Below are 11956 nucleotides of genomic sequence, written 5' to 3' on the forward strand. Positions count from 1 at the left end.
ATTAATGCATGTCAGCATTACATGTAATAAGCATGAGACTCTTAAGTCTTCTAAACACCATATATATTTTATGCAAATTCTACAGACCAATATCTACATTAATAATGCGCTCTAATAATGGAACATTAATCTGTTATTATGGGATTATGAAGATCATTTCCGAAATAAACTCGTGTGACCAGAATAGCGGTCAGTGGACAACAGCTGCGTGTGTGTAACTCTCATTACAGTTACACATGTGGTTATAGGATGTTTATTTAGTCTAATTTTATCCTCTTTTTCATCTGATTAATAAACAGTTTTTTATGAATATCTGGCAACACAGCAGGTTCAATACCTGGTGCCAAATTGGTAAAAAAACAAAAACAAAACTCTATTATGAACATGTTGCATTCTCAGCATTGCCTTCATGGGTGCTTTAGTGGATAGACACACACTGTCTTCTTCTATGGTGAGTTTTTGTCTTTACTACTGTCATGGTCAGGGCTGGACTGGTAATCTGGCATACCGGGCATTTTCCCGGTGGGCTGACGCACTTTGGGGCCAATCAGGGGCGGACTGGTGTGTTGGTGGGTCGGCCGCGAAACGGGCCGCTAAAATGAGCCGCCTCGTTATGCAGAACGGACCACAAAACGGCGCCACGATATGCAGAAAAGGACTGCTTTAACCCAGGCATTTTCCCGGTGGGCCGACGCACTTTGGGGGCGATCAGGGGCAGACTGGCCATCGGGAGAACCGAGCGGGCCGGTGGGTCGGCCACGAAACGTGCCGAATGGGCCGCGTTAAGCTAAAATGTGCCGCCGCGTTATGCAGAACGGACCACAAAACAGCGGCGCTATATGCAAAAAAGGGCCACGAACACCCGGGCATTTTCCAGGTTGGCTGACACACTTTGGGGCTGATCTGGGGTGGACTGGCCATCAGGTGAACCGAATGGGCTGGAGGGTCGGCCGCGAAACGGGCCTAATGGGCCGCAATAAGCTCAAATGTGCCTCCGCGTTATGCAGAACGGACCACAAAATGGTGCCACGATATGCAGAAAAGGACAGCGAACACCGGGAATTTTTCCGGTGGGCCGACGCACTTTGGGGCCGTTCAGGGGTGGACTGGCCATCGGATGAACTGAGCGGGCTGGTGGTTCGGCCGCAAAACATGCTGAATGGGCCGCAATAAGCTAAAATGAGCCGCCACGTTATGCAGAACAGACCACAAAACGGCGCCGCGATATGCAGAAATGGACAGCGAACACCCCCGCTCAACTTTTGGGCCAGTTGCTAGGTAAAATCTCGGGCCGATTTCTCTTCCTAGTCCAGCCCTGGTCATGTTGGACCAATAGTTTGAGATTCTTCTGAATCTTTAATCATATAAATCTTTATTCAAATAGAACGGTGCATGAAAATCCAGTTTAATGCACAGACATAACTCTCGGTAACTCTATCGCCCCTTGAGAACTGAGGGTTTTTACCTCCAATGTGGCGCAAGAGCGTGTGCTTGGATTGACCAAAGCATTCACCTTTCTCTGTCTGTTGCATTTGTATAATAAAGTATCTCTCTCTCTCTCTCTCTCTCTAGATTCAGAGAATACGGCCGTCACTCTGTCGGCGCTCCTCGCCAGTCTGAACAGCTGCTGTAACCCGTGGATTTACATGATCTTTAGTGGGCATCTCCTGCATGATTTCACCCACTGCTTTCCCTGCTGTCACAACCTCCCCCAGAGTTTCAGGAAAGAAGTCTCGGACAGCAGTATACAGAGAAAGACCCTATTCACTAAAATCACCAATCGCAGCCCCACCTGCAGCTCAGGCAACTGGAAAGAGTTTGACCATTCCCTGAAATCCGACAGGTCGACTCTGGAAACGTGATGCAGGCGGCCCATGGGTATGAGAATTTATTGCTTGGCACTTTGGGGAGAATTATCTCACGGTAGCATGATCTGGGACGCCTGGTTAAAGAGTTTTTATTCAAACGGATCGTTCCGGAACTGGGAGCTGTTTGGACATTGACTGGAACTCCTTCTAGAGCTTTCAAGCCACATCCATCAAACTTGGCACAGACCTTCAGACTGTCCTGGCGTAGTGTGCTGTCACTTTTCTAACTGATCCGACTTACGGTTTAAGCACAGCTGATGATAAAATACCTTAAAAATCCCCATTGACTTACATTGGCGGAATGTTCAAAATACGAAAAATCATCTACTAAAAAAGTTTCAAAGTTGATAAGTCTATTTAATTATCTGTCTTGGCTGTGAGCAATTGTTAGTTGGCATGAAAATGCCCAAAAGCAACACACTGCTCTATACCACAGGCTTATTAGGGTTTTCTCCAAATCCCTAAAGAAAGACCCAAACTATTAAACGAGATATTAAACTCGTCCAAGAGCTTTCAAGGTACATCCACCAAACTTGGCACATACCTTCAGATTTCCTGTACGTAGCGTGTTGTGATTTGGCTAATTGATCGGACTCGCGGTTTTCGCACAATGGATGATCAAATATCCCCCAAATCCCCCAAATCCCCATTCACTTTCATTGAGGGAATTTCTCCTAAACTTCCTTTGGAGAATTTAAAATAGACACAAGTACAAATGAATGCGAGTAGCATAGCTCAGATCATTTGCTCGTCTGACTTTGGTGTTTTGGCGACTTGGAGCACAGTTTGAGATTTCGGGATCTCTTTTGAAGAAGACGTTTGGATATTTTGGGGGTCTTTTTCTCAGGAGAAACATCTGAGAAGCAGTTGACTTCCTACTCCGTGTAATGTCATTGCTGTCTTGGCTGCCATGGGGTGTTCTGCAGAAGTAAATAAACTTGTTTTTGGGAGAACCTTCATTTTAAGTATAGACTGTCCATTGGGGGAAACAGACGGAACATGGAAAAAGCTGTAAATCTCTTCAGGGACCGAGGCACAATGGTCCATCGGGCATCTCCTGTGATAAGTGTCTACTTAAGCCCAAGGCTGGATTTACTTTACGGCTTTCTAATTCCAAAATAAACCAGACACCTGCTGCCTGGGACAAAGCCAATACCATGCATGTAGAATTCACACAGGCCGAAATATAGGCCTATATGTTTCCCAAAAAAAACCAATGAATGTTGCACTAAATAAGAACATTGTAAACGGACTGCTTTATCACATATTATCACTATGTTTGTCCTTTACAGTGATTCTCAACTGGCTGTTCTTCATGGCGCAGATTTTACGTTGGCCATCCGTTGGCGCCCCAACACAGTACCAGAACTGTGTGTTACAAAAGTAAACATAATCAGTTATAAATATGTGGTTCATCTTACATAGTTTTGATCATTTTCACATTTTCAATGATGCATTGTCACGCAACCGGTCCATGTTGTCTTCTGTCTAATAGATGAACAGTCTTTGACAACAACAACAACAACAAAACAAAAAAGCTATACAACGTGTTTAAGTTTATATTAAATCTATTCTAACTATGCTCAATATTTGGTTACTGTACAATATTCTGTTCTAAACTTAAGACTAAACAAAGACCGACATTATAGAACAGAACTCCTTCTAGAGCTTTCCAGCTAAATCCACCAAACTTGGCACAGACCTTCAGATTGTTCTGATGTAGTGTGCTGTTACTTTTCCAACTGATCTGACTTACGGTTTTCACACAACCGGCAATCAAACATCTGAAACATCTCATTGACTAACATCGATGTTCAAATCTGAAGCACGCGCCAAAAGAGTTGAAAAGTCGATTGAATTGTCTGTCCTTACAATGGATAAAAAAAGGCCAACATACCCTTCTACACTTCTGCAGCGGACGATAAAAACAATATGTCTGTCTGTCTCTCTGTCTGTCTATCTATCTGTCTGTCTGTCTGTCTCTCTGTCTGTCTATCTATCTATCTGTCTGTCTGTCTGTCTATCTGTCTTTCTCCTTGTCTGTCTATCTATCTATCTATCTATCTATCTGTCTCTCAGTCTGTCTATCTATCTATCTATCTATCTATCTGTCTCTCAGTCTGTCTATCTATCTATCTATCTATCTGTCTCTCAGTCTGTCTATCTATCTATCTATCTATCTTTCGTCTTTCTGTCTGTCTGTCTATCTATCTATCTGTCTGTCTGTCTGTCTGTGTGTCTATCTATCTATCTGTCGTCTGTCTCTCTGTCTGTCTTTCTCTTTTTCTGTCTCTCTATCTATCTATCTATCTATCTATCTATCTATCTATCTATCTATCTATCTATCTATCTATCTATCTATCTATCTATCTATCTATCTATCTGTCTGTCTCTCTGTCTGTCTATCTATCTATCTGTCTGTCTGTCAGTCTGTCTCTCTGTCTGTCTTTCTCCTTGTCTGTCTCTCTATCTATCTATCTATCGTCTGTCTGTCTGTCTGTCTGTCTGTCTGTCTGTCTATCTATCTATCTATCTGTCGTCTGTCTCTCTGTCTGTCTTTCTCTTTTTCTGTCTCTCTATCTATCTATCTATCTATCTATCTATCTATCTATCTATCTATCTATCTATCTATCTATCTATCTATCTATCTATCTATCTATCTATCTATCTATCTATCTATCTGTCTGTCTCTCTGTCTGTCTATCTATCTATCTGTCTGTCTGTCAGTCTGTCTCTCTGTCTGTCTTTCTCCTTGTCTGTCTCTCTATCTATCTATCTATCGTCTGTCTGTCTGTCTGTCTGTCTATCTATCTATCTATATATCTATCGTCTGTCTGTCTGTCTGTCTGTCTGTCTGTCTATCTATCTATCTATCTATCGTCTGTCTGTGTGTCTGTCTGTCTGTCTATCTATCTATCGTCTGTCTGTCTGTCTGTCAGTCTGTCTCTCTGTCTGTCTTTCTCTTTGTCTGTCTCTCTGTCTATCTATCTATCTTTCTGTCTCTCTATCTATCTATCTATCTTTCTGTCTGTCTGTCTTTCTTCTTGTCTGTCTCTCTGTCTATCTATCTATCTATCTATCTATCTATCTATCTATCTATCTATCTATCTATCTATCTATCGTCTGTCTGTCAGTCTGTCTCTCTTTCTCTTTTTCTGTCTCTCTATCTATCTTTCTGTCTGTCTGTCTATCTATCTATCTTTCTGTCTGTCTGTCTGTCTGTCTGTGTGTCTGTCTATCTATCTATCTATCTGTCTGTCTGTCTGTCTGTGTGTCTGTCTATCTATCTATCTATCTATTGTCTGTCTGTCAATCTGTCTCTCTTTCTCTTTTTCTGTCTCTCTATCTATCTATCTTTCTGTCTGTCTGTCTGTCTGTGTGTCTGTCTATCTATCTATCTTTCTGTCTGTCTGTCTGTCTGTGTGTCTGTCTATCTATCTATCTATCTATCTGTCTGTCTGTGTGTCTGTCTATCTATCTATCTATCTATTGTCTGTCTGTCAATCTGTCTCTCTTTCTCTTTTTCTGTCTCTCTATCTATCTATCTTTCTGTCTGTCTGTCTGTCTGTGTGTCTCTCTATCTATCTATCTTTCTGTCTGTCTGTCTGTCTGTGTGTCTGTCTATCTATCTATCTATCTATCTGTCTGTCTGTGTGTCTGTCTATCTATCTATCTATCTATCTATCTATCTTTCTGTCTGTCTGTCTGTCTGTGATTGTTCAGTTGAGAATCACTGGAATAAATCATGTTTAATGGACTTCATGTATCTGTTTGTCTTTTGTCAGGTTTGTGTATTTATCAGGTGTGTTAATGTTATTTTTGCACATATATTGAGATATTGTAAATGCATGCAGAACTATAAGAAATGATAATAGTTTTCTTTATAATATCAGATGATGTATATTTCTCTTGTTGGTTTGTTCAGGTTTGCTGTAAATATTATTGAGAGTTCAACATGTTCAGCAGTGTTGTGCCAACTTTAAATATGTTGCAGCGCTCACGAATGTCTCCTTGTGCCAAACCCAATAAATCAAACCTTCACGAAACGTTACTTCTGGATCTGTGGCCATAAAAGTGTTTTCAGCAGCCGAGCTGTTCAATGCATTTGTACTGTTTATCACATATACACATTATTACCACACTTCTCAAATCATTTTGAATAACTTTAATACTTAGTGTTAGTGGTTAGTTATATAAACAATGATGCTTCTTAGCAACGTCCAGTAATAACTGTGGTTACCATGTACATGTTTAAGAGGAAGTGGACTAATAATCGTGTTTCTTCTCAAAGGAATTTTCAGGCAGTGTTTGACTTTATCACAAAATGTGCTGATACAAAATTCAATGCCTGACATATTAATCATCACTACTGCTGCGCTCATGAGTTGTACAATGCAAATCGCCTACTAAAGTGCTTTCCAAACATCCCATAATAGCTTGAGAGTTTCCTGTTTATCTGACACACACACACATCCTTTATCCTGCGCTAACCAACCTTCTCTTTACAAGTGCGGGACTGAATTAATACGAAGTGTGAACCGAGACACAAGACAGCTGCTGTGTGTTTATGTGTGAGTGTGTGTGTGTGTGAGTGTGTGTGTGTGTGTGTGAGTGTGTGTGTGTGTGTGTGTGTGTATGTGAGCGTGTATTTATCACTTTGTGGGGACCAAATGTCCCCATAAGGATAGTAAAACCCGAAATTTTTGACCTTGTGGGGACATTTTGTCGGTCCCCATGAGGAAAACAGCTTATAAATCATACTAAATTATGTTTTTTGAAAATGTAAAAATGCAGAAAGTTTTCTGTGAGGGTTAGGTTTAGGGGTAGGGTTAGGTTTAGGGGATAGAATATAAAGTTTGTACAGTATAAAAACCATTATGTCTATGGAAAGTCCCCATAAAACATGGAAACACAACCTGTGTGTGTGTGTGTGTGAGTGTGTGTTTATGTGTGTGTGTGTGTGTGTGTGTGTGTGTGAGTGTGTGCATGTGTGTGTGTGTCTCTAAGGTGTCCTTTGAGTTTAATGTATTCCAGACGCACAAAGGAACAAATTGTGTTGGATCGTACTTCACATAATTCCAGTTGTTTAGATGAATTGTGTTTTCTTGATCATTTCTCCTACTCTGAATAAAAAGCATGGCACACATCAATGATGTATTATTCTAGATTTATGCTCTTAGACGAAATGCTCATTTTCATCGTCGCTGAATGATACGTGTCAGACTGATGTAAGATGTGAGAGTCCGTGTCATCTTCTCTCCACTCGTTCCAGCTGAAGAGAGCCGGCAGTGTTTGTCCGGTGACGATCTATCCTGTGTTCCCCGAACTGAGAAATGACCGTAAACTCCATCCGGTTGACCGAAGATGAAACAGAGAGCTGAGATTAGGTCACATCTCAGTGAAATGACCGATGATCTGTCAGAGGAAGAGAGGACATCAGCTTCAGGTCTGGTTTTACTCCTGAAGAGGTTTCAGTATTAAACACTAGCATATTTTCATTCTTGAGACCTGCTTAAAGCAGTCTAAGGATGGTCTGGTTTGATGGTTTTCGATGCTTAGAATGGGAGACCACCTTAAACCAGCGTAGACCAGCACATTACCATAGGTTGGTTGGACATGTCCCTAACATCCCTACCTAAATCTACACCTATGAGAATAATAACAGTAACACTGTCTCCCCCTTGAGGGTTGTTCCCGCCACAGTAACACATTAAGTATTTAATATAGCCGTACAGTGCACTTGCGTTAGCCGAGTGTTTTTGAGGCCTAAAAACTTCACTTGGATCTCCATGATTGAGCATTTTTCCTCCCAAAGTTTCTCAAAATTCAATTTGTCAAATTTGTAAAGTTCAAGATCATTTTTTAGACTGCACATGACTCACTGTAATTAAAATAACGTCTTTTGAAAAGGTCGGACTATTAATAAGAGGGGAAAATATTCCCCAAATATGATCAACAGCAGAACTGTGCTATATTAACCCTTAAACACATACCACGAGTCTTTGGAGACCCGGGACATCATTCCACCCCCTGTGCCTCATCCATGTTTTTGAGTTGTACCCACAATTTAGTATTCCTCAATCTATATCTTAGAAATAGTGTAACACAAAAAACAAAAAACCCATAAATGCCCCCCAACAATAAATAAATAATAAATAATAAATAATTAAAAACAAATACAATATATATTATATATAATAAAAATTAAAATAAAAAAAAATAAAATAAAATAAATGCCAAAATTGCAACAACAACAAAAAAAACAAAATATATATATATATAATAAAATAAATGCCAATATTGCAAAAAAAATTTATGAATTTTTTTTTTTTGTGCAATTTATTTGCAATTTTGTTTTTGTTTTGCAATTTTTAAAAAAAATGTCATTACATTTTTTGCAATATTGGCATTTATTATATTTTTTGTGTGTATATATATATATATAATGTATATATAAGAGTTTGGCAAAAGTGTATATGGCTATTAGAGAGCAGGTTTGTCTTCCATAAATACAATTTTTATGATTATTTCACAACTATATAAGTGAACTATCACAGGATTTATTTGTTTATTACAAGAGAAATGAGCACTATAGTCATGCAAATAAATACTATATCACATTGACTTTCTGTGCTACAATGAATTATCAACAACAGTGAATTATCAGTATTGCACATGCGATTACAGACATTTACATTTGGCAGACGCTTTTATCCAAAGTGACTTACAGTGCACTTATTACAGGGACAATCCCCCCCGGAGCAACCTGGAGTTAAGTGTCTTACTCAAGGACACAATGGTGGTGGCTGTGGGGATCGAACCAGCGACCTTCTGATTACCAGTTATGTGCTTTAACCCACTACACCACCACCACTCCACATACATATAACACATGCTTTTTCTTACTCAAGGTGGTGCGGATGTGTCAGTGATTGACTTGATTTAAATTTGACATTTCTATTTGATGAAGAAGCAACGTGGAAGTAAACTATAGCAAGTTTAACACATGAACAGTTATTATCATTTGTGTGTGCTATTAAAATTGTGCAAGTTGTACATCGATCACTACTCGGGCTCACCAGAGCAAAAGAAAGCCCTTTAAGTGCACATCTGGATTTTGAATACTGAATTCCAGTCTTGACATGATGGAGATTAATTGTGTGTTTTATTCAATGGTACAGACTCTTTCCATGTGATCTGTCCAGCTGAATTCATCTGTTCCCATATGTTTTGTACTGTACATGTGGTCTGTAGCTCAACTACTACATGACCGTGAGTTAGACGCCGAGAGAACATGCCAGTGTTGGGTTAGCTACTTTGAAACCGCGGCTTCCCAAGCGATAAGCATTTCATAAACTACAGTCAAGCTTTTCTTTTAAAAAATGTGTTAGTCACACTACAAACTACAAACAGAAGTAGCTAACTACATTGATGCTATTCAAAGAAGAAAGTAATTTCAGTTATATAATAATCGTATGATATTATTTAGTTCAGCAATCAGAAGTTCAGAAGCGCATGAGTCCTGGATAGCAGCCGCCAACAAGACAGCACGTTGATACTGAGTTGAGCTGTTATTATTGATACTTAATATTTATATTTATATTTTACTCTCAACTTGATAAACGTGTTAAGCACATGAGAGCACCTCTCATGTTTCCTTAAAAAATGTAAAACTCACTCGCCTGTTGTGTTGTGTATAAAACTAGGAGTTTGTTTGCATTTAACGGAGACCTATTATGCCCCTTTTTACAAGATGTAATAAGTCTCGGGTGTCCCCAGAATGTGTCTGTGAAGTTTCAGCTCAAAATACCCCACGGATAATTTATTATACCATGCTATAAATGCCTCTTTTTGAGTGGAATCAAAAACACGCTGATTTCGTGTGTGTCTCTTTAAATGCAAATGAGCTGCTGCTCTCCGCCCCCTTTCTGGAAGAGGGCTGTGCCTTTACAGCTCGTGCTTCGGTTACTACAGCAACAACAAATCAGAATCAATCTGACTGACAGCGTAAATACCGGAGTTCAGGCATGTATGTATGAATATATATATATATGTATATCTGGTCTCCGTGGATACAATCAGAGACAATGCTAACTTTAGCTGCATTAGCCGTGGAATCAGCTAACAAGCACACTCGGAAAGACGACTTGTAAACATTCAAAAATATAAAGTGTGATACTTACACCTTCAGGATATAAAGCTGGAACACGAACAGTTGGTTCTGATCCATGTTTGAGAATCACAGTTTTTGAAAATCCTGATTTATATTGACACTCATTCATAAAGCAGTGCGGTGTCAAATTATTTGCACAAACATTGAGACATTTTTGTATGTTTTGGGGCACATTTCCTTCAAAAACAAAACTTGTCCTCTGCGTCTTCAGTGGCTCTGATGCCGGGAGTTCATGAAGACTCTTATATTCACTTTTACAGCAACAACAGACACTTATGAGACATTATTATTCACTGTATCTGCTCCAGCACACTGTGTGTACATCACTCAGGGGAGGAGCTATGATAATAGGGCGGAGTCCGTCACCAGTCGTGGGTGTGGCCTGTTCTAACCTTACATCACTTTAGAGCAGAAAAGAAAATTGTTCATTTTGACACACTGTTTTTGATGAATAGAAATATAAGAAAGACTTTTAACACTGCGGGGTGGTTGTGTACACACACTGCAGACTCACATTTATGTACAAACGCCCCGTAAAAGTGAATTTTGCATAATAGGTCCCCTTTAAAAGCCAGGAGGCCAACTGTGTTCTGTACATTTTCACCTAAAGAATCACAAACCCTATGGAAAAGCTGTTCTTAGATCAGTTCAGGAGATGAGACAGGGTTCATTTGTTGTCAAACAAAAGTTGAACTCTATTTGAACCGTGATGAAAATGATTCCTAAATTTCCTTCCCGTTTGCCGTACACCCATTCCATACCATCAGCACTCATCTTGAATCTGCTGTGTGTTTCCATGGCGATGCGAGTGTTGTCATGGTTCAGTAACCAGGGGCAGTTCTAGAGAAGTGCATGGGGTGGCCCCCTCCAGTCACAGACCCCCAGACTGATACCCTGCCCGGTCCCCCCCCTGAGATAAAATCCTGGCACCGCCCCGTCATTAACCCGTCTCGTTTGGAACCATTAGTTGAGAATGTTGTAACAGTCCAAGACTGATTTATTGAGTGTTGGGTTTCATGTGGCCGGACCGTTCTCACCACATCTGTTCTTTCTATATGTCAAACGGATGTCCAGTGCGGGTCACAGTTGATAAATGAACGCTTCTCAGAAACCAAGAGGACAGTCACATCCTATAGTGTGGGAACCAAGCATGTTCCTTTACCCCTTAAACAATGAACTGTAAAGAAACTCGACGGTTCGTACAATCAATTCTGACCTGACGTCATCAAATATTTATTTATTTATTTCCCCCTTTTTCTCCATATGTGTAACGCCCAATTCCCAATGCGCTCCAAGTCCTCGTGGTGGCGTAGTGACCCGCCTCACTCCGGGTGGCGGAGGACGAATCTCAGTTGCCTTGTAGCTTGTTGAGCGCGTTGCCACGGAGACGTAGCACGTGTGGAGGCTTCACGCTATTCTCCGCGGCATCCACGCACAACTTGCCACACGCCCCACCGAGAGCGAGAACCACATTATAGCGACCACGAGGGGGTTAACCCATGTGACTCGACCCTCCCTAGCAACCGGGCCAATTTGGTTGCTAAGGAGACCTGGCTGGAGTCACTCACCACACGCCCCACTGAGAGCGAGAACCACATTATAGCGACCACGAGGAGGTTAACCCATGTGACTCGACCCTCCCTAGCAACCGGGCCAATTTGGTTGCTAAGGAGACCTGGCTGGAGTCACTCACCACACGCCCCACTGAGAGCGAGAACCACATTATAGCGACCACGAAGAGGTTACCCCATGTGACTCAACCCTCCCAATTTGGTTGCTATGGAGACCCGGCTGGAGTCACTTAGCATGACCTGAATTTGACCTAGCGAACTGGCGATCTCCAAGGGTGGTAGTCATCGATAAAGTGCGTTTGTTACATACATATAAGCCCAGTTAGCGTTATATTTACATATAT

The 11956-nt window shown here is 40.8% G+C and overlaps 2 protein-coding genes across 2 annotated transcripts in view; one reads left to right on the forward strand and one right to left on the reverse strand.

The window, feature by feature from the left end:
• LOC127640136 (arg8-vasotocin receptor-like) overlaps positions 1-1866 on the forward strand; it is a 5481-nt gene extending 3615 nt beyond the window's left edge. Inside the window, exon 2 of the mRNA XM_052122546.1 lies at positions 1573-1866. Coding sequence (XP_051978506.1) covers positions 1573-1862 — 290 coding nt within the window. The 3' untranslated portion in view covers positions 1863-1866. The remainder of the gene's footprint in view (positions 1-1572) is intronic.
• The window catches only part of LOC127640121 (protein MON2 homolog), a 286480-nt gene that overhangs the window by 222079 nt on the left and 52445 nt on the right, over positions 1-11956 (reverse strand). The window lies entirely within an intron of this gene.

Source organism: Xyrauchen texanus, chromosome 49 (genome assembly GCF_025860055.1).
Source record: "Xyrauchen texanus isolate HMW12.3.18 chromosome 49, RBS_HiC_50CHRs, whole genome shotgun sequence".
Taxonomy (NCBI): domain Eukaryota; kingdom Metazoa; phylum Chordata; class Actinopteri; order Cypriniformes; family Catostomidae; genus Xyrauchen; species Xyrauchen texanus.